The sequence below is a fragment of the Taudactylus pleione genome, unplaced genomic scaffold (assembly GCF_031769625.1).
Source record: "Taudactylus pleione unplaced genomic scaffold, aTauple2 ptg000504l, whole genome shotgun sequence".
NCBI lineage: Eukaryota > Metazoa > Chordata > Amphibia > Anura > Myobatrachidae > Taudactylus > Taudactylus pleione.
Genome location: NW_028284906.1, coordinates 274,500 through 297,287, shown reverse-complemented (window position 1 = coordinate 297,287; position 22,788 = coordinate 274,500). Strand labels below are relative to the sequence as shown.

At 44.8% G+C, this 22,788-nt stretch overlaps 1 protein-coding gene across 1 annotated transcript; it reads right to left on the bottom strand.

The window, feature by feature from the left end:
* Positions 1 to 1,389: 1,389 nt before the first annotated feature.
* LOC148501722 (uncharacterized) lies at positions 1,390 to 21,277 on the bottom strand. Its single transcript, XM_088450044.1, has 7 exons — positions 21,143 to 21,277; positions 17,693 to 17,857; positions 15,927 to 16,118; positions 15,000 to 15,078; positions 14,784 to 14,881; positions 13,988 to 14,435; positions 1,390 to 2,628 (listed from the first exon to the last, which is right to left on the bottom strand). Exons 2-7 carry the CDS (start codon positions 17,768 to 17,770, stop codon positions 1,694 to 1,696), a joined length of 1,830 nt encoding a protein of 609 aa, XP_088306170.1. The 5' UTR covers positions 17,771 to 17,857; positions 21,143 to 21,277; the 3' UTR covers positions 1,390 to 1,693.
* Positions 21,278 to 22,788: the final 1,511 nt, after the last annotated feature.

Here is a 22,788-nt window from a genome sequence, read left to right as displayed (position 1 = left end):
ACTGGTATATCATTTAGACTCTTTAGAGAGCTGAGTACCTTATTTAGGCATTACAATACAGCGCATTTATCAGCAGCGCTCTGTTTTAGAATCGGCAGTGCTTAATAGATATATATCTATACCCAATATTACATGCAGTGATTACTTGTGACACATGATTCACATTAATGCACTTTGCATGTCATTAGTGTCCTAACCAACACAGTATTTCTAATTGCACTATCACGCTGTTCAAATTAGAATACAGCGCATTTGTTAAATGTGCACTGTTCAGAACAGCGCTGAATATATAGATATACACAGCTTATAGAACATGCACGGTGCATGTCACTGTCAAAGCAAATTAGCAGGGATTTAGTTGTTATAACATTCATGCTGCTTTAAAATTCATGCACTTCATTAATGCACTATAATACAGCGCTTCTATTAACAGTACGCTAGCTTAGAACAGCGCTTCACATTTATATGCAGATATTCTATATAACTGGTAGTGTGCATGTCAGTAGCACATAGCAACTTCAATTATACCTTTGTGCTGTTCAAACTAGAACATAGTGTGTGCTGTTTAGAATAAATAATGCCCAATTTATATATATACATATCTATACATGACATACACTGTGCACGTCTTCAGCATATGGTTCATATAGACGTGATGTATATACCAGTGGTGATTGAATAGATATATTTATCTAGATTACCCTAACGTGCCGTTTTAGTCAAGAATGCCTATTTTATAGATCTATTTTGTAGTGTGCTGGCCAGCAGAATTAGATATTTATATTCGAACGCATTACATGCCAGCATCACTTCAAGTGACCATTGTGCTACTTAGATTAAATCAGAATATCTATACTGAGCAGACACTATGATTAACTCTTAAAGTGTTGTTGGTGAATACCCAGTGCTAGCTTTATCTAATATAATGTGGAGGCTAGCAGCGATATAGCTGATTAAATCCCCGCTCTATCAGAGTCCTATTCCAGTATAGTGATTTATAGGGATATCAGTTTGAGTTAATACCAATTCATGACCATGTTAGCACTTTTTCAATAACCAGTGCCATTTCAGTACATGATTATTTATACAATAGTGACACCTATTGGCCAAAGATATGGTTGCATGATTATACTCAGGGTTACTGAAATTGGAACAGTGTTCAACTGCTAGAGAATTATTATACAGTGGATACTTTTTTGTAGCACACAAGTTAGTTTTCTTGATACATTACCTCATACAGGCTGAATTATTCACCTACCTTATTAGGATCTTAGTGCAATTTGGATACATAATAACAACGAGGATCTTAGGACATATCTTTATTACCATTGGGACAATAATGACACACACATTTATTTAATATTATTTTATTATTTTTAATATTCACAATTGTTTTCATATTTCACGTTAAAAGTTTATTTACATTTTATCTTAATGAATTAAAAGTTATATTTTATACTCATTCTCAGTGCGCCAACAAAGAGGACATTTCTTTCTCCTTGTTTTTTTACATAAGGAAGTATACATTTTCTTGCTGGCATATTCTATGTATGAGAAATAATGCTCATGTCCATCTGTAAATAAGCCCCTTAGTGTATAACAGAATATGGTAAAAAAAAATACACTTTTTTTCTGTAGAGAACATTTCACACCTTTGGAACATTTGGAATATTGTTATTTTAGGTTTCCCAGTTCACGGACATTGCATTTTTCTGTGCGTTTTCTGATGTTTAACAAGATCTGATTTTTGTGCAAAACATTTCCCACACTCAGGGCATGGAAATGGTTTCTCACCTGTGTGAAGTCTCTGATGCTTAAGATGATGTGATTGATCTGAAAAACATTTCCCACACTCACAACATCGAAATGGTTTCTCACCTGTGTGATTTCTCTGATGTGTAACAAGATGTGATTTCTTTATAAAACATTTCCCACACTCAGAGCATGGAAATAATTTTTCACCTGTGTGACTTCTCTGATGTGTAACAAGATCTATTTTTTGTGCAAAACATTTTCCACACTCAGAGCATGGAAATGGTTTCTCACCTGTGTGACTTCTCTCATGTGTAACAAGTTGTGATTTATTTATAAAACATTTCCCACACTCAGAGCATGGAAATGGTTTCTCACCTGTGTGACTTCTCTGATGTATAACAAGATGTGCTTTCTGTGTAAAACATTTCCCACACTCAGAGCATGGAAATGGTCTCTCACCTGTGTGAAGTCTCTGATGCTTAAGAAGATGTGATTTCTGTGTAAAACATTTCCCACACTCAGAGCATGGAAATGGTTTGTCACCTGTGTGACTTCTCTGATGTCTAACAAGATATGATTTGTATGTGAACCATTTCTCACACTCAGAACATGGAAATGGCCTCTCTCCTGCCTTAGCTTTCCCTGTGGAAGAGGGAAATATTTTATCTGTACTAAAAGTTCCAATAACAGAGTTATCAGGAGAACATTCCCCATGAGTAGAGGGATTAGATGACACATCTGTACGGTGATGTACTGGATGTATAATGGGGCTTTCTCGTGGGGAATCTCCTGTGATGTCGTTGCCTTCTATTTCACAATCTGGAGAGAGCATGGGAAATTCCTCTGAGACATTCCTGCTGTTACATCCATGTGCTGTAAATAAAACAAATACATGGTAATATTAATGTTTTCCCTATGACAAGTTTATTTTGCCCAATAAAGACTATAGTTAAAAGTCCCAGAATTACCACCAAATGATACACTGAAGAGGAATTGGTATGAAATACTGCCGGCCGCATGGCAGCGGCAGCACGACATCAGCAGAGATCCCGGCAGCGGAAGCCCGACAGCGCTGGAAATCCCGATTGTGGATAGGTGAGTATCTACTAACCTAACCCCCCTAACCCTAACCCTCCTTAGGGGTGCCTAATCCTAACCTCCCCCCCAAGTGCCTAACCCTAATCCCCCCTCTAAGTGCCTAACCACCCCCTTCCCCGCTGCCTAAACCTAAGTCCTCCCCGGGCGTGCCTAACCCTAACCCTCCCTCCCCCTAGCCTAACCCTAACCCTCCCGGGGGGTGCCTAACCCTAAGTCCCCCCTGGGAGCCCTAAACCTAACCCTCCCCCCCAGCGGCTGCCCGCTTGCGGCGCCCGGCATCACTACGATCGGGATGCCGGGCGCCGGTCTCCCGGCATCGGGGAAATGCCGGGCGTTTACATCTAGACGCCCGGCATTTCACTCCTGCCGGGATATGACAGTCGGGAAGCCGGCTGCCGGTATTTAGGCAGTCGGCTTCCCGATTGCATACACACTGAAGATGCTGCAAGGTACAATGTATAACTCATTACTGACAGTGTAAGTTGCCCTATGCATATAGCAGGGTTTACAAAAAACAATCAAACTGCACTTAATTAAAAAGAGGCGGGAACTGGGTCATTAATCAATATTAATATTCTCTAACATTAGGATATTACATATAAAATGCACCAACAAACACTTTTTGAGCCAGTACTGGTTTAGGAAATATGGGAAAAAGCAGCTTGGGGAGTCCCCCATATTTCAATGAAGCAGCACTGGGCTCTTGTACCAGTCCAGTTTAGTAAATACAGTGAAAACAATACATAGGGGGTCCCCTGTATTACCATCAACCAGCTCTAACTAGCTGGGGGTTAATGTCACAGCAAGGAGACACGATTCACAGGGTCCCCTGGCCAAAGCATTAAATCTCCTAACTAGGCAGCTTAGGACTGGGATTCCATGGGAAATAGGCCCACCCTTAAAAGGGGGAACCCCCTGCCAAGAATACCCCAGGCTGACAGCCCAGGTTTATTCTCTACACTCCAAGTACCTTTGGTGCAGGATCAATTGTGTAAAAATAGAATAAATATAGTCCATTACAGTGGGACTACTGGTCCCAGAATGTTGGCAATTAGAGATTCGCAAGTGCCGACATTCTGAGACCTAAGGGCCTGCTGGCACTTCTAGTCTTTCTGCAAAGAAAATATTGAACAAACAACAAGACAAACACACACACCGAATGTTGTATTAGATTAATACACAATCACTCCACTACTTCATGGTGGCAGTCGGTCCTCTTCTCCATGTAGGCAGTCCAGGACATTGCAAAATAAAACAACAAATTACCCATCCCCACGGACAATAGCACTGTACTCTAAGTACAGTACTTGCCAAATGATGGCGGAGTCATGGTGTTTCCCATAGAAATACAGGGGAACCCCCACGCCATTTTCCCCCTGTATTTCATGAATTATGAGTGGCTCAAAAAGCCTGGTGCTGGTTATGCTTTGGGAGGCCGCCTTTTTTTTTTTACATTTTCTTATACTATACATACACACAGAAGCCTGCACGGATATTACTGATCTGTGCAGCCTTCTACAAACATGCGGCTCACAGGGCAGTGTGTTTTGACTAGAGATGAGTAGGTCCAGTTCTCCGAGAACCGTACCCACCCAAACTTCATGCGACTCGGATCAGAAAACAAGTCATCCTCCCGCTGTTGGATTCTCGCAGGTTTTGGATTATATAAAGGTCTCCGCGATCTGCGCCATTTTCACTCCGGCTGTGGAGAGAAGCTAGCAGACATGTAGTACTAGTCAGTCTCTCAGTGTGTGCACCCAGTCGGGGTCTTGGGCTGAAGACTGCTGCTGTGATGTCCATAAAGGGGCTTAGGCTGCAGTATATAAAGGGGGCTACCTTCAGTGGGTGCTGCAGCTTTTATTGTTCGTGACATTGCCGCAGTTTATCGTCCATGTATTTGTGACTCTGCAGGTGGTCTGTCCGCACTTGGAAGGGGTGCTTTGTTGTCCATAAACAAGGGGTGCTGTCTGTGTTGTTCATCAAGCACCTGTTGCCTCATTCAGGGGTGCTCTTCAGCAGTGTTAAAAAAAATAAAAGTGCTTTTTTTGTGTGTGTGCGTTAGCAACTGAGCTGCGTTAATGTTTGGTGACACTGCCGGCCAGACCGCAGTTTACATCCACGTAGTGTGACACTATAAATCATAGCGCAGTGTGTTATACTTATTCATAATTGTGTGACACTAAGTGGTAGCGCAGTGTTATTTTTATTCATAATCTTGTGACACTGTAAGTGGCAGCGCAGTGTTATTCTTTTCTTATTCATAAAAAATCTTGTGACACTGTAGGTCATTGATACCGCAGTGTAAAATTTAGTACAAATTGACGTGTGCTCTACCCCCACTTCATTCGTGTTTGTTGATATGGAGAACGATTAGTTGAGAGGAGAGCAGGAACCACATACTAGTGCTGGGGCTTCTGCCAATGCCACCAGTCATGACGATACTAGTCTATCTACATAATCTACTAAAGCCGATACCCAAGGTCATACAGGCTTAAGTAAAGGCATCTAAAATCAAGAACCAATCTTTTACAGTGGTAAAGAAAAAACGTTAAAGGGAAAGTTAGCTGGAGAAAGACAGTTTCACCACATAAAGTGGAAAGGAAAGGCTAAGGCCTTGGCCTTTATGACTGGTGGTTCTGCCTCTTATGATGATGTAAGCACAAGTGAACATGCTGACATAGAAATTGAGGCTGCTTCTGTGGAAGTGCACCAGGATGAGCAGGATATTTGTGTAGCTGACGCTAATAAGGATGTTGATGATGAGGATAATGTTTGTGTAAATTAGGCACTAGTGGATGAAACAGTTGTGGCCCATTATGCCTGGGCACAAAACAAAAAAACTTGGTTGGGTTGACTCATCTGCATCACCAGTGGGTGTTTTTGGGGAAAAAGTTTAGTTTTTTTTCTCGCCCGATGCATTTGCTGGAGAAACTGAAGGTGAAGCCATTGCTGCATCACATGACACTTGAGCTGACAATTTGCTTACCAACAGCTCTTTACATTTCTTCAGATCTGTGTCCACTGAGAAGAAAGACACAATGTATGATTAAACCATAACTCTTAAGTTTGCTTTGTTCACCTTGTCCACATATCTGTGGTTAAGTGGACAATGGGTGCAACAGCATTTTAGAGGCCACTAATTACGTTTTTGTTTAATGTCCCTGTACAGGTTTGTAAATTGCTTTTCTAGTGAAGTGGAATCTTGAGGGGATTTGGTAGCGGGGACACAGGACCTCAATTAACTGTCTAAAACCCACTTCATTATTGGTGGCTATTGGACCACATCTAATACCAGCATAGATGTTATGGCATCAGTGATCCGCTGTACAACTCGGTGACTACTGTCATACTTGCTCCCCCTTGCAAAGGTTTGTTTAACAATTAATTGTTTTTTAAAGTACTACTAGTAGTCTTCCTGGTGCCCTTCTGGGATGAAAATTCACTCCCAGTAGCAGCAGCAGGCATAGTGCTCAAGGATTCTTCTGGGGCAAGGACTGATGTGAATGAGTAAAATATCGTTTGTAAATGCCTCCCCTCCTCCCTCATAAATTTGCTTCAGAATCAAAAAAATTAAATGAAATTTACTACTAATCAGATCTTCCTTTCCCTGCCTTCAACTACATACATACTACAACTCCCTCAGGCCTCTTGATTAATGAAAATATGTTTCCTTATGTGCCATGTTGGAAGTTGAACTGCCACGTGTTTGTGCCACCCACTGTTGCCGCTTAGCTTAGTCAGCTTGGTGCAAATTTTGGGCCTAAACCGGATGAAAACAATATTGTGAGCTGTGAGGTGGTCAAAATTGACTGGAAACGAGTGGAAATTAATGTTATGGAGGTTAATAATACTGTAGGAACAAAATAAAAACAAATGTGATTTTAGCAGATTTTATAAATTTAAAAAAAATAAAAAATACAGATCCAAAACCAAAACACGCAAGGGGCGAATTTGGCAAAACCAGATCCAGATCCCAAAACACGAGGTACATATCCAAAACCAAAACACAGGGGTCGGCGCACATCCCTAGTTTTGACCTGAGTTTAGTGATTTTCGGAATGTGTTTAAAAACACGATTCTTGGTAAATTCTCATTAAGTATTGTTTCCTATGGAAAGTACTTATGAGTTTGGCTGATGGCGTATTTAACTTTATTTTTTTTACACCTGTCTTGCAGTATTAATTCGTTTTTACTCCTGTGTTTGTCTTTCGTCATCATCCGTGTCAGAAAAAACAGGCTAAACTCCCCAGTGACTGGCATCTCGGCCAGACATGATACTTAGTATTATCCCCTAATCTGCAGTAATGGGTCACATCACTGTTACAGGGTGTGAGGTTCTGTATTTGTTGTGGACCCGGGGTGGTGATAGGAACAGACACAGAAGCAGACTTAAATGAAAAAGTGGAGTTTTTAATAAGTGACTTAGAAGACATGGGAATGGCAAATGAAAAAGTCCAGGTATAGCACTAAAGTGCACTTGATAACTGTAGAGGGGGTTAATGGGGAAATGTCCAGATAGTGACAGGCAGGAACAGTCCAGTAAATAAGTATGGTGAGCTGAAAACAGAATGCAGGAATGATGAGCTGTAACTGAATGCAGGTATGATGAGCTGTAACTGAATGCAGGTTTGGTGAGCTGTAACTGATGCAGGCAGAGGTAGTGAAGTCCAGCTGGGATTGAAATGAAGCAAGGTGCAGGGAAACAGCAGGTTCAGGTACTCAGGCATGTAAGAAGGTATATGGAGGGTGCAGGGTAAGCCCAGCAGGTTGGAGCAGGCAAGGTTCAGGCTAGAAGCGTATAACAAGCAGGCAGATAAGGCACAGGTACTCTCAGCCGCAGCTGAGAAACACGTTGCACTGGCAAAGGAAGGCTCTGGACCTTCCTAAATACTCAGTGCCGCGCTGTGACTGGCTGGAATGAGCACATGACCTACCAGGATTGGACAGCCGGAATCACATGGCCGCAGGCAAGATGGCGGCGCCCATGCCAACGGAACAGAAACACCGCCAGACCTCACCAGGCTAAGTGACAATGTGCCCGCACAGAACCACGCACAGCCAATGCCCCTCGCCAAACACCAGCACCGCTGCCTGAGACCCCCCCGCCATAACGACCTCACAGGTAATACCCGGTGACTACCATGCCGAGAAACCCTGGCTGTGACAGTACCTCCCCCCCTTATGGGTGTCCTCAGGACACTCACCAGGCTTCTCCGGATGGGCAGCATGGAATCTCTTGATGAGTTTAGGAGCATGGACATCTCAGGCATCGGTCCAACAACATTCTTCTGGGCCGTAGCCCCTCCAGTCCAGTAGGTCCTGCAAATGTCCTCTGCGGAGATGGGTATCCAAGACCTGGGAGACCTCAAACTCTATGCCCCTTTCAGTCTGGACACGGGGAGACGCAGGCAGGACTCTGTGGAATTTGTTTAGCACCAGGGGTTTCAACAGGGAGACATGAATGGAATTGGGAATTTTCAGAGAAGGGGGTAGTTGAAGGCTATAAGCCACGGGGTTAATGACTTCTATGATGGAGAAGGGCCCGATGAAGCGTGGAGTAAATTTCATGGATGGCACTCGAAGTCGTAGGTTCCGGGTGGACAACCAGACCTGGTCTCCAACTTGCATACGTGGTATTTTCCTACGCTTTTTATCAGCTTGAACGGGAGGACGCCTTCTCCAGGTCAGTACGAACTTGAGACCAGATTGAAGCAAATTTCCGTACAGTGTTTTCTACAGCTGGGACATCAAAGACGGGGAGGCTTTGAAATTCAGGGACCCGAGGATGAAGGCCGTAGACCACTTGGAATGGTGTTTGGTTCGTGGAAGAGTGGTAGGAGGTGTTATGAGCAAATTCAGCCCATGGCAGCAATGCAGACCAATGGGAAGATGTCATAAAAATCCTTAGGAAGGTCTTGATTAACCCTCTCAGTGGAACCGTTGCTTTGTGGGTGATAAGCCGTAGAAAAAATTAGCTTTACTTGCAATACAGAACATAAGGCTCTCCAAAATTTTGCTGTGAACTGAACACCACGGTCAGAGACTCTCTCAGCTGGAAGACCATGGAGACGGAAAATATGTTAAATGAACAAGTGAGCCAGGTCAGGGACAGAAGGCAATTTCTTTAGTGGTATGTAATGGACCATTTTAGAGAATCGGTCTACTACGACCCAGATGGTAGTGAACCCTTGAAAATTCGGCAGATCCGTGACAAAGTCCATGGAGAGATGCATCCTGGGACGTGGTGGAATAGGTAGTGGCAATAACTCACCAGCCGGTGCCTGACGTGAAGATTTATGCTGGGCACACAAAGAATATGAAGAAATAAATTCCGACACGTCTGCTTTCATGGATGGCCACCAATAGCCTCTATTTAAAAATTCCAAGGTCTTCCGGGTACCTGAGTGACCTGCAAAGCGAGAGGAATGAGCCCATGTGAGGAGCTGCTTCCTTAACTCCGGGGCCACAAAGGACTTCCCTGTAGGAGGCTGTAGCTGTAAGGTGGCGAAGACTCGACTCCAAAACAGGGGTATTTTGTTGTTCTCTGATTTGTCATCACAGCGGAAAGATCTGGACAGGGCATCTGCCTTTTGATTAAGGGCTCCAGACCGGAAGGTCAGGGTGAACTGGAACCGAGCAAAAAATATCGCCCACAGGGCCAAACGAGGACTCACGCACTGAAGATTCTTGAGGAAGAGCAGATTTCTATGGTCCGTGAAGACAGTGAAGGGAAACTTGGCCCCTTCCAGCAGGTATCTCCATTCTTTTAAGGCTAATTTTACTGCTAAAAGTTCTTGTTCACCAAAGGCATAATTTCTCTCAGCAGGAGAAAACTTCTTAGAGAAGAACCCGCAGGGATGAACTCGATTATCGTCATAATGCTGGGAAAGAACTGCACCCACGGCCTCTGAAGACGCATCCACTTCCACTAGAAACGACCTATCCAGATCTGGTTGTCATAAGACTGGAGCTGAAATAAACGCCTGTTTTAAAAGTTGGAAGGCAGTCTCTGCCTCAGGTGGCCATAGGGCAGGGTTAGCGTCTTTTCAGGTCAAGGCGGTGATGGGAGCCAACAATGATGAAAATCCTTCAATAAAACGTCTATAGTAGTTGGCGAACCCAAGCAATCTCTGGATGGCTTCCAAAGTTTGAGGACAGGACCAATCCAAAATCGCCTGCACCTTCTTGGGGTCCATTTCTAGACTGGAGCCAGAGATGACGTAACCAAGAAATGGCACACTGGGAACCCCAAAGACACAGTTCTCCAGTTTGCAGTACAGGTGGTTCTTTCTCAGACGGGACAATACTTCCTTCACATGTTCATGATGTTTTGTTACAGTAGAAGAAAAAATCAATATATCGTCCAGGCAAACTACAACCGAGACATACAACAGGTCCCGGAAAATCTCATTAATAAAGCCCTGAAACACGGCAGGGGCATTGCACAACCCAAAGGGCATCACAAGGTATTCAAGGTGTCCATCCAGGTGCACTGGAAATAAACACTGGGACTGGAACTGGAATGTAGCACCAACTTGACCCGGATTGGGACCAGACTATAGCACAAACTGGAGCCAGATTGGGACTGGAACGTAGCACAGGCTGGGGCCGGATTGGGACCGGACAATAGCAAACACTGGAGCCGGATTGGGACCACAGCAGGAATCAGCATTTGTACTGCAGACAGCTAGCCAGGGAGCTGGAGCCTTGGACATCTAGTAGCTACAAAACTCAGGCACAAAATGCTGTCAGAGAAAGAGATTTATACCCTGGGCTACAGAGTGATTGGCCGGTGTGGTCAGGTGGACAGTAGCCCGGCAGCAATTGGAGAATAGCGCTCAGCTGACCGGGACCAACATGGCGCCGCCCAGTGTCCGGATCTGGCGGGAACATCAGAGCACCAGGCCCCTGAGACCACCACCATGCTGGGGGCTCGCCAACAGCGCACTATCTTGAGTCCCCCATTTGACCATTAGTTTGGGAATGATATGCTGAAAAGAATTTTAATTAGACTTGAATTGCAGAACACAATGCTCTCCAGAACCTGGCCACAAACTACACCTCTGTCTGAGACAATTTCCTTCGGGAGATTATGGAGACAAAAAATGTCGCCTATGAAGACCAGCGAAGAAGGATTCATGAGCCCATGTCATCAATTTTTGGTGGCGTTCTGGATGTACGAACATCCTACCAGGTGGTGGTACAGGGGCTACCTGGGTGTTGGCAAATGAAAGCGGATTGGGAATAGGACAAGATTCCTGATGGATAGCAGACACATGTTAGAGCGTCTGCCCTATGATTTTGGATTCCAGGGTAGAAGGTGATTTTGTAGTTGGACCTTGAGAATAAGGCCCAGTAAGACTGCCAAGGGTTGAGACACTGGGCTGACTTTAAATTCAACAGATTCTTATGAAGCAAGATGGGATGTTTAGCAACCTCTAATAAGGTATCACCACTCCTCTAAGGCTAATTTGATGGCTAAGAGCTCTTGGTCACCAATTGAATAATTTTTCTGAGCAGGAGAAAATCTTTGGGAGAAAACCTGCATGGATGAAGCTTCCAGTCTTCCATGTTCTGTGATAAGACAGCAGCTATTCCCACAGACAAAGCATCGACTTCAAGGAAGAATGGGTTTTCCAAATCAGGCTGACAGAGGATTGGCGCAGAGGTAAAAGCTTGTTTTAAAACATGAAAAGCAGAGATGGCTTCAGGAGACAAGTGCAAAGGATTGGCTCTCTTCTTTGTTAAGGCTGTCATCGAGGCTACCACAGAATAATTTTTTTTTTTTATTTACTTGCGGTAATAGTTAGCGAATCCTAAAAATCGCTGGACCGCCTTCAAGCTGTAGCCTAGAAATGGAATTTCGGGCACTTCAAAGATACACTTGGACAGTTTACCATAGAGATGATTGACACGAAGACGCTGCAGAACTTCTTTCACTCACTGCCGATGGAACTCCAGGTCTCTGGAGAATATAAGAATGTCGTCTAAGTAAGAGATACAAGATGTCTGGGAAAATCTTGTTTATAAAGTGCTGGAATACAGCGGGGGCATTGCAAATATCGAATGGCATGACTAAATATTTGTAATGGCCATCTTGTGTATCAAAGATGATCAAAGAAGGCCAGACTGGATTAAATGTAGAGGAGTTACACGAGGCAAACAAGACTGGAAACAAGAGGCACCCCATGACTTAAGATGTGTTCTAGGCAAATCAAACTGTGGATTATGAAGTTGTAGCCATGGAAGACAAGATGATGAGTAGCTTTGGGAATAACTGGAAGCTCTAGTAGTGGAATGAGTAACGAGACCTCATTGAATGCGGCTCCTGTCCACCGCTGTGAGATAGACCGGATTAGACAGAGCCTTGATGGGAATGGAAATTTCCCAAACCAATGATGATGTAATAAACTTCCCAGCAGCTACGGAGTCAAACAGGGTGTCAAAAGATTCAGGACCTCATTCAGAGTAGGTCGTAAGCGGCCGCTCGGTCGTACCCAGCGATGTTCACTAAACTGCGCATGCGCAAACTAGCTGTTGCGATCGGAAATTTCTCTCTCCTTGAGCACAGCCAGGTCGTTAGTTTGAGTGACAGAATGAGCCGTTTGAGGGAGGTAACAGGGGAAGGTGCTTGTGAACGGGGGAGTGGAGATCCGAACGCAGGCGTGCCTGACTATGCAAATGGAGTTTAATGGGAGTGCATAATTAAAAAAGTAGTGTCATGGCACATGTGACATGGTTGGTTTTTACACTGACTAGATCGTAGTGCTTGAGTGAGGGTATGGTCAGCCTTAAGCTCTGCGAGCAGCTCCGATGGGTCCCGATGGTCTCGATTAATCCTTATATCCCCAGAGATGACGTGTGTTGCCATCGCAATGGGGGCGTGTTTTTAGTCTTACGGCTGCTTCTTACCCTCGCTCGTTCAGCTTGCGAGCCCATCTTAGCGACGCATCTTGCGATCGCTTCATTTGCATATCCGGTGACTTTTCCCTTACGATAGAGCGGACCTAACGACCGACTCTGAATGAGGTCCTCAGACCATTGAGGGGTGGTCAAAGTCACATTCCACAAATCTCTATCTTTAAAGTCTAACTCGTTACCGTTATTACCACACAACACACTACTCAGTCACATTAATTCCAGAAGGGGAGTGCCAGCTAAAATAACTTTTTCTTATTGCACTGGAAAAAAAAACACTGGGACTGGAATGTAGCACCAAATGGGACCGGATTGTAGCACAAACTGGAGCTGGGAGGAACCAGACTGTTGCACAAACTGGAGCCAAATTGGGACTGGACTGTAGCATAAACTGGAGCCAGATTGGGACTGGACTGTAGCATAAACTGGAGTCGGGTTGGGATAGGACTGTAACACAAACTGGAGGTGGATTGGGACCAGGCTATACCACAAACTGAAACCAGATTGGGACTTGACTATAGAACAACCTTGAGCCGGATTGGTACCACAGCAAGAATCGTCAGGTGAACTGCAGACAGCTAGCCAGGGAGCTGGAGCCTTGGACGTCTAGTAGCGACGAAGCTCAGGCACAGAATGCTATCAAAGAAGGATAGTTATACCCTGGGTCAACGCGGTAATTGGCTGGTGCAGTCAGGTGGACATTAGCCTGGCTACCACTGGGAAATAGCGGTAAGCTGACCAGGTTCAATATGGCGGCACCTAGTGTCCGAAGCCGGCAGGAATGTCTCCTGAGCTCCAGGCCCTTGAGACGACCACCATGCTGAGGGCCCGCCAACAGCGCACTCTCCTGAGTCCTTCCATGATGTAAGGAGGAGAAAGTGGGGAAGAGACTGGTCAGATCTCTGGGCTGGTAACACACAGTGACATGATGTGAGGGGGGGAGCAGGAGTATAATAGGGGCTGATGGATCCTGATGTATGAGATACACCAGAGAGTGTGGGGAGGAGACTGGTCAGATCTCTGGGCTGGTAACACACAGTGACATGATGTGAGGGGGAGAGCAGGAGTATAATAGGGGCTGATGACTCCCCAACTGGGCAGATACATTTCTGTCATTAGTTTGTACTGACAGAGGAGGATGTAGAGTAAGAGACTGTTGTAGTAACTGAACAAGTAGTATATGTGACTCTTTTCGTAATAAATGTTTATTACTCACCTGTGCTGATATCTGTAGGGATTTCCTCCTCCTTACACTGCTGATCACTTCTCACATACGTCTCTTCTTCTCCATCTATATCTTCCAAATTCATATTAGTCACATACGTCTCTTCTTCTCCCTCTATATCTTCCACCTTCATATTAGTCACATACGTCTCTTCTTCTCCCTCTATATCTTCCACCTTCATATTAGTCACATACGTCTCTTCTTCTCCCTCTCTATCTTCTGCCTTCATATTAGTCACATACGTCTCTTCTTCTCCCTCTATATCTTCTGCCTTCATATCAGTCACATATGTCTCTTCTTCTCCCTCTATATCTTCTGCCTTCATATCAGTCACATACGTCTCTTCTTCTCCCTTTATATCTTCTGCCTTCATATTAGTCACATACGTGTCTTCTTCTCCCTCTATATCTTCAACTTTAATATCAGCAAAATCTTCACTCTAAATGACCCATAAAAAATAATGTCTGATTTAATTTAGACCACAAGTTCTCAAACTTGGTCCTCAGGACCCCAAACAGTGCATGGTTTCCAGGTCTCCCCACATAATCACAAGTAAAATAATTCCTGTGGATCTCTTAAAAATGTGTCAGTGACTAATGAATACACCTGTGCACCTGCTGGGTGATCTGAAAAATGTGTGCTGTATGGGCTCCTGAGGACAGAGTTTGAGAACCACTGATTTAGACTACACAGTACAATATCAGTGTATAAGGCACACACTGCTGCTCTACAGGTCATATAGAGAAAGTCACTATGGTATATGGATGAGACCCGAAATTCCATCTACCTGATGCTCCTGTGGCGTCCTGTGATTCTCCTCTGTACAATCCTGTGAATACAGAGGACGGGGACATCTCTCTGGGGTTTTCCTATTACTGGGTCCATCTGTAGGAGACACACAGTGACTGAGTACATTGTATATATGTGATTATCAGATGATGTGTGTATATAGGGGCCCCCATACCTGCTCTCCCCTGTACAATAAATGACAGTCTCCTCTTACCCAGTGATGTGAGGGGCCGGTGATTCTCCATCATCACATCCTTGTACAGACCCCTGTGTTCATCTAAATACTCCCCCTCCTGCATGGAGACAGACAGTGACATCCTGACAACTTATAGGAACCTGACACACACAATGATACAGTCATCACCCAGACACATCCCCTGGTGTTACTGTATAATGTCCCATTCCCAGCAGTCACCTCTCCAGTCATTACACAAACACATCCCCTGGTGTTACTGTATAATGTCCCATTCCCAGCAGTCACCTCCGCAGTCATCACCCAGACACATCCCCTGGTGTTACTGTATAATGTCCCATTCCCAGCAGTCACCTCTCCAGTCATTACACAAACACATCCCCTGGTGTTACTGTATAATGTCCCATTCCCAGCAGTCACCTCTCCAGTCATCACCCAGACACATCCCCTGGTGTTACTGTATAATGTCCCATTCCCAGCAGTCACCTCTCCAGTCATCACCCAGACACATCCCCTGGTGTTACTGTATAATGTCCCATTCCCAGCAGTCACCTCTCCAGTCATCACCCAGACACATCCCCTGGTGTTACTGTATAATGTCCCATTCCCAGCAGTCACCTCTCCAGTCATCACCCAGACACATCCCCTGGTGTTACTGTATAATGTCCCATTCCCAGCAGTCACCTCTCCAGTCATCACCCAGACACATCCCCTGGTGTTACTGTATAATGTCCCATTCCTAGCAGTCACCTCTCCATTCATCACCCAGACACATCCCCTGGTGTTACTGTATAATGTCCCATTCCCAGCAGTCACCTCTCCAGTCATCACCCAGACACATCCCCTGGTGTTACTGTATAATATCCCATTCCCAGCAGTCACCTCTCCAGTCATCACCCAGACACATCCCCTGGTGTTACTGTATAATGTCCTATTCCCAGCAGTCACCTCTCCAGTCAGCAGCTGAATAATCCGGTTGGTGAGTTCCAAGATCTTCTGGTTATTGTCTCTCTCATGTATCAGTGAGTGAGGTAGAGGCACTGTGATGGGGCGTTGGTTCCTGCTCAGCCCTCCTGACACATGGGGACAGCTGCTGGGTGTCTCGCAGCCATCGGATGTCTTCTTCACTACTGTGTAATCCTGTGTATTGGGGGAGACACCAAAAATCACTGCATACCCTCCCAGATATCATTCTAACAGTCCCAGATCCCCTCACCTCCCCAGTAATGTCCCTGTATTATTACTATAGCTATAAGTGATGTCACTGTGACACTCCCAGATCCCCCTCACCTCCCCAGTAATGTCCCTGTATTATTACTATAGATATAAGTGATGTCACTATGACACTCCCAGATCCTCTCACCTCCCCAGTAATGTCCCTGTATTATTACTATAGATATAAGTGATGTCACTGTGATACTCCCAGATAACCTCACCTCCCCAGTCATGTCCCTGTATTATTACTATAGATATAAGTGATGTCACTGTGACACTCCCAGCCCCACTCACTTCCCCAATCAAGTCCTGTGTTATTACTATAGATATAAGTGATGTCACTATGAAACTCCCAGATCCCCTCACCCCCCAGTCATATCTCTGTATTATTACTATAGATATAAGTGATGTCACTATGAAACTCCCAGATCCCCTCACCCCCCAGTCATATCTCTGTATTATTACTATAGATATAAGTGAGGTCACTGTGACACTCCCAGATCCTCTCACCTCCCCAGTCATATCCCTGTATTACTATAGATATAAGTGATGTCACTGTGACACTCCCAGATCATCTTACCTCCCCAGTCATGTCCCTGTATAATTACTATAGATATAAGTGATGTCACTATGAAACTCCCAGATCCCCTCACCCCCCAGTCATATCTCTGTATTATTACTATAGATATAAGTGAGGTCACTGTGACACTCCCAGATCCTCTCACCTCCCCAGTCATATCCCTGTATTACTATAGATATAAGTGATGTCACTGTGACACTCCCAGATCCCCTCACCTCCCCAGTCATGTTCCTGTATTATTACTATAGATTTAAGTGGTCACTCCCAGATCCCCTCACCTCCCCAGTCATATCCCTGTATTACTATAGATATGTGATGTCACTGGGACACTCCCAGATCCCCTCACCTCCCCAGTCATGTCCCTGTATTATTACTATAGATATAAGTGATGTCACTGTGACACTCCCAGATCCCCTCACCTCCCCAGTCATGTCCCTGTATTATTACTATAGATATAAGTGATGTCACTGTGACACTCCCAGATGCCCCTCACCTCCCCAGTCATGTCCATGTTTTATTACTATACATTTAAGTGATGTCATTGTCACTCCCAGATCGATAGACCTTCCCAGTCATGTCTCTGTATTATTACTATAGATTTAAGTGATGTCACTTCCAGATCCCCTCACCTCCCCAGTCATTTCGCTGTATTATTACTATAGATGTAAGTGATGTCACTGTGACACTCCCAGATCCCCTCACCTCTCCAGTCATGACCATGTATTATTACTATAGATATAAGTGATGTCACTGTGACACTCCCAGCCCCACTCACTTCCCCAATCAAGTCCTGTATTATTAATATAGATATAAGTGATGTCACTATGAAACTCCCAGATCCCCTCACCCCCCAGTCATATCTCTGTATTATTACTATAGATATAAGTGACGTCACTGTGACACTCCCAGACCATCTCACCTCCCCAGTCAGCAGGTAGATGATCTCCAGGGTGAGATTTAGTATCCTCTCAGTCATGTGACTCCTGTCCGTGTCCATTCTCAGTGATCAGTGATTTATACAGGACACGTCTCACCCTCACGTGAGTTCTAGTAACAAGGATCTGACTCCTCAATGAACAGATATCTAGGAATAAATATATTTATTAGAACCTATTTCTTACTAGTTATTTATGTAGTTAGCACACATCACACAACGCTTTACAGGGAATATTGAGTAACATCTGTCCCTGCCCAAGGGGAGCTTACATTCTACATTTCCTACCACACGTACACACACATTAGGGGTACTTTTAAAAGAAACCAACTAACCTACCAGCATGCACATGGAAGACACCAATGCAAACACAAGAACAACATACAAAATCCCCAGTGACATGGTCTTGGTCGGGATTTGAATTTACGACCTCAGTGGTGAGTAGTTATGCTGTCCATTATGCTATCATATAAACATAAGCGTACACTGAATGATCACTAAATCCCCTCATTCCCAGAGACAGAGTCTTGTTCAGTGTTTCTCAGAAGTTCCTCTGATCCAGCTTTATAGGGCTTCTCAATGACCAACACACGGCATTGCTGGAGTTTACACCAATGGTCCTCTCATTGCCAATAGTCCTGGACCTCCAAGACACATACTTTATACAATTTGCCTGAGGAAGCAGATCTGATCAGTGTATAGGGGGTTACACCGACACTCCCAGGTGCCCCCATCTATTAGTGATTGGGTAACCATGGTTGGCTTGGGCCTTCCCGGGTGAGAGGGTTAACAGTCCCCTCCCTAGATATGAAGATGATGCCCCCCAGTGTTGGAGTAAAAAAAATAAAAAATTGGATGACTTGTTATTGTGGACGCCTTGTATGCAGATTCCCTCCCTCTGGGTGTGTGTTTTGCAGGGACTCCTTCAAAATGTTGCTTTGGGGACACAAAGCTCTAGGTACACCCATGGTATTGAGACACCTATTCCAGGAGCTGGATGAGATGGAATTAGTAACCTAACACCTGTTTTGGCAACTGAAATATATAGGACTACTGCTCCAACACCTATTCCAGTAGCTGGGATGAAGGGCTTGGGTACTTAGAGCCCCATTCCGGCACCCAGAATGGATGGTAAGATACTGGGACACCAATGGGGCAGCTGGATGGGATGGATAATGTTCCCGTATACCTATTCCCGGCACGCAGAACTGCTGGCTAACATACCCAAAGCTCCATTCTGGCACCAGGAACAGATGGCTAAGGCACATTGTGCTCCATCCCGGCACCTGGACCTGCGGGATAACGTACTCAGGGCTGCACACTTGGGGGAATTCAGTGTGAAGGATGCGATGAGCCGTTCCGGAGCCCATCTTTACTGTGAGGTTTTCCTATGCAGAGGTTCAATGTCAGCCCTACTGTACATGGCAGATCTGTGCGCAGCCCGGCATCACCTTCTAGCAATCCCACCTGGCAAATGTAAATCTATATTCATATGTGATAGGAAGAATTGAATTGCATCATGTATTTGCCCTTACACGGCTTCTATTGCAGGAAATCTATTTTGACAAATGCAGGATTTCTAGCAGCCCCCTCCTCAGATAAGGTTATCACTCGTTTCCAGAATTCAGGGGTCTCAATGTCCCTCAGCCTCTACCCACCACATGACCAGCTAAGCCCGACCCACAGCGCACCTACACCCTGCCTCGTATGTGTATATATATTTATATTCTAGTAATAAAACAGGAGCGCACGATGTAATACAATTGTACATTTATATAGATGAAAGTACCATAAACATGAACATTTAAGGTAAAACAAAACATCTCATCACAAGCCTGGTGAGACTGAGGAATCTGTATCTCCAAACACCGACGCTGTGTCCGTTACGCTCTGAGACAGCAGATGACTCTTTACAAAGAGCAGGCGGGGAGTTCCGATACAGCCGTCACCGCGTGAGTGCCACACCTCGCAGAGTAATCAAATGAATCACCATCAAAGGCGCTGGTGTCTGCACCAACTGTATTATAGTAACAACTAAGTCTGTGCCAACTGTATTATAGTAACAACTACGCCTGCACCAACTGTATTATAGTAACAACTAAGTCTGTGCCAACTGTATTATAGTAACAACTACGCCTGCGCCAACTGTATTATAGTAACAACTAAGTCTGCGCCACCTGTATTATAGTAACAACTAAGTCTGCGCCACCTGTATTATAGTAACAACTAAGTCTGCGCCACCTGTATTATAGTAACAACTAAGTCTGCGCCACCTGTATTATAGTAACAACTAAGTCTGCGCCAACTGTATTTTAGTACCTAAGTCTGCGCCACCTGTATTATAGTAACAACTAAGTGTGCGCCCCCTGTATTATAGTAACAACTAAGTCTGCGCCACCTGTATTATAGTAACAACTAAGTCTGTGCCAACTGTATTATAGTAACAACTACGCCTGCGCCAACTGTATTATAGTAACAACTAAGTCTGCGCCACCTGTATTATAGTAACAACTAAGTGTGCGCCACTGTATTATAGTAACAACTAAGTCTGCGCCACCTGTATTATAGTAACAACTAAGTCTGCGCCACCTGTATTATAGTAACAACTAAGTCTGCGCCACCTGTATTTTAGTACCTAAGTCTGCGCCACCTGTATTATAGTAACAACTAAGTGTGCGCCACCTGTATTATAGTAACAACTAAGTCTGCGCCACCTGTATTATAGTAACAACTAAGTCTGTGCCAACTGTATTATAGTAACAACTACGCCTGCGCCAACTGTATTATAGTAACAACTAAGTCTGCACCACCTGTATTATAGTAACAACTAAGTGTGCGCCACTGTATTATAGTAACAACTTAGTCTGCTCCATGTATTATAGTAACTAAGTCTGCGCCACCTGTATTATAGGAACTAAGTCTGAGCTACCTTTATTATAGTAACAACTAAGTCTGCACAACCTGTATTATAGTATCAACTGAGTCTGCACCACCTGTATTATAGTAACAACTAAGTCTGCTCCACCTGTATTATAGTAACAACTAAGTCTGCACAACCTCTATTACAGTATCAACTGAGTCTGCACCAACTGTATTATAGTAACAACTAAGTCTGCTCCACCTGTATTATAGTAACAACTGAGTCTGCACCATCTGTATAATAGTAACAACAGGGTCTGCGCCGGCGGTGAGATTTGTCACTGTTTAGCGCGGTCCACACTGCACATACTGACAGAGGTGACCTTGACAGCGGCCAACGGCACCACTGGTCCTACACCACTATGCCACTGACCGACAGGCATGGGGGGGGTTCTGGGTGCTCAGAACCCCCCCTGCGTGCACACATGCCATCTCTATGTGATTATACCTGCAGGGAGGAAGACTGTTATCACCACTTAATAATACAGATTAGCACCAGGACTGTCACCATCCTACCTGCCCTCCCCTGCAGCAGTCTCCCCGGTGTCTCTCTGCTCCTATTGTGCCCCCTCTCCCCGGCAGCAGCAGCAGCAGCAGAGGATGAGACAATGACTGAGTGACTCTGTGTCTACAGCGCTGCCCGGAGGAGATCACGTGATAAATAGGGGGCAGGGCTCAGACCAGGAGAAAATGGCCGCCGCTCCCATAGTAACTGCCGAGCCTGGTATACAAGAAAATGGCCGCCCGCCTCCTGCACTGGGGACATGTGTGGTCAAAGTTATTACAGAGGGGATCACATGATGCCACAGATTCCTATGGGGAGTGGGCGGGGTGGAAGAAGCGGCAGCCAATCGTACGGCCAGGCTGTAATGAGGCGGCTCCGCCCACCCGCCGTCTCTATGGCTACAGCCGTCACCTCCTCCCTGATAATGAGTTGAAGGACGTAGCGAAGAGCCAATCAGATTGCACAAAATACACAGCAGGGAGAGTGAGAGTAACACGTGACGGTGCGGAGAGGGCGGGGCTACATAGCGAGAGATTCCAGATACCTCAGCCGCCATTTTATCCATTCACAACATCTCTGGTGATTATGTCATGTGACTTCTTATATGATATCTGTGATAATATTATTATTATATAAGGGGGGAGGGGACTGTACAGTGATATATGAGGGGGAATAACACAGCTCCCAGCACACACTGATATGTGGTATTATTATTATATAGGGGGGAGGGGACCGTACAGTGATATATGAGGGGGAATAACACAGCTCCCAGCACACACTGATATGTGGTATTATTATTATATAGGGAGAGGGGACTGTACAGTGATATATGAGGGGGAATAACACAGCTCCCAGCACACACTGATATGTGATATTAGTATTATATATGGGATAACACAGGGGTCATTCAATGTCAAATCACCCAGAAAACTGTAATTATGACACCCACCAAATCATATTTTCATGAAACTTTGTAGACTTGATACTACCACATAGCTACAAGCCCATGTAAAAAAGATATAGAACCCAATTTAAGGTTCTCACGCTCGCTCACAAAGTCCTCACCCAATCTACCCCAATATACATCTCTGACCTCATCTCCCTTCACGCTCCTCTCCGCCCTCTTCGCTCAACTAATGCACGCCGCCTTTCATGCCAGCTGATTACTTCCTCCCACTCCCGCCTCCAAGATTTTGCCCACACTGCTCCCCACCTCTGGAACTCTCTCCCACTCCCCATAAGACTCTCCACCTGTTTGCAATCCTTCAAACGGGCTCTCAAGACCCACTACTTCATCAAAGCCTTCCAGCTATCATTCTAACTCCTTGCTACATGCTCCTTCGTCCCCATCTGTGTCAACCCAGTTTGTCTTCCCCCACCTTTTTAGAATGTAAGCTCTCACGAGCAGGGCCATCTACCCTCTTGTGCTTCTCCTTACTATAGTGTCATTTACTTCTTTCTCACCACTAGGGCACCTAACACTTGGTTGCTTATGCTCTGTTGCTTATCTGGGTGATATGGTCGCTAATGTAGCAATATATGTTATCCATGTCCTGTATTGTATTGTTCTGTAAGTCACTTGTATCCAATTTGTTTTTGTACTTTGTAAGGCGCTGCGGAACACTTCTGGCGCCATATAAATAAATAATAATAATAA

What these genes read in the sequence shown, in the direction of transcription:
- LOC148501722 (XM_088450044.1), bottom strand. Translation starts at nt 17,770, where the DNA reads ATGGACACGGACAGGAGTCACATGACTGAGAGGATACTAAATCTCACC. An exon ending in GGACGCCACAGGAGCATCAG is followed by an intron (nt 14,436 to 14,783) that starts GTAGATGGAATT and finishes TGGGTCATTTAG; the next exon opens with AGTGAAGATTTTGCTGATAT. An exon ending in CCCTACAGATATCAGCACAG is followed by an intron (nt 2,629 to 13,987) that starts GTGAGTAATAAA and finishes TTTTATTTACAG; the next exon opens with CACATGGATGTAACAGCAGG.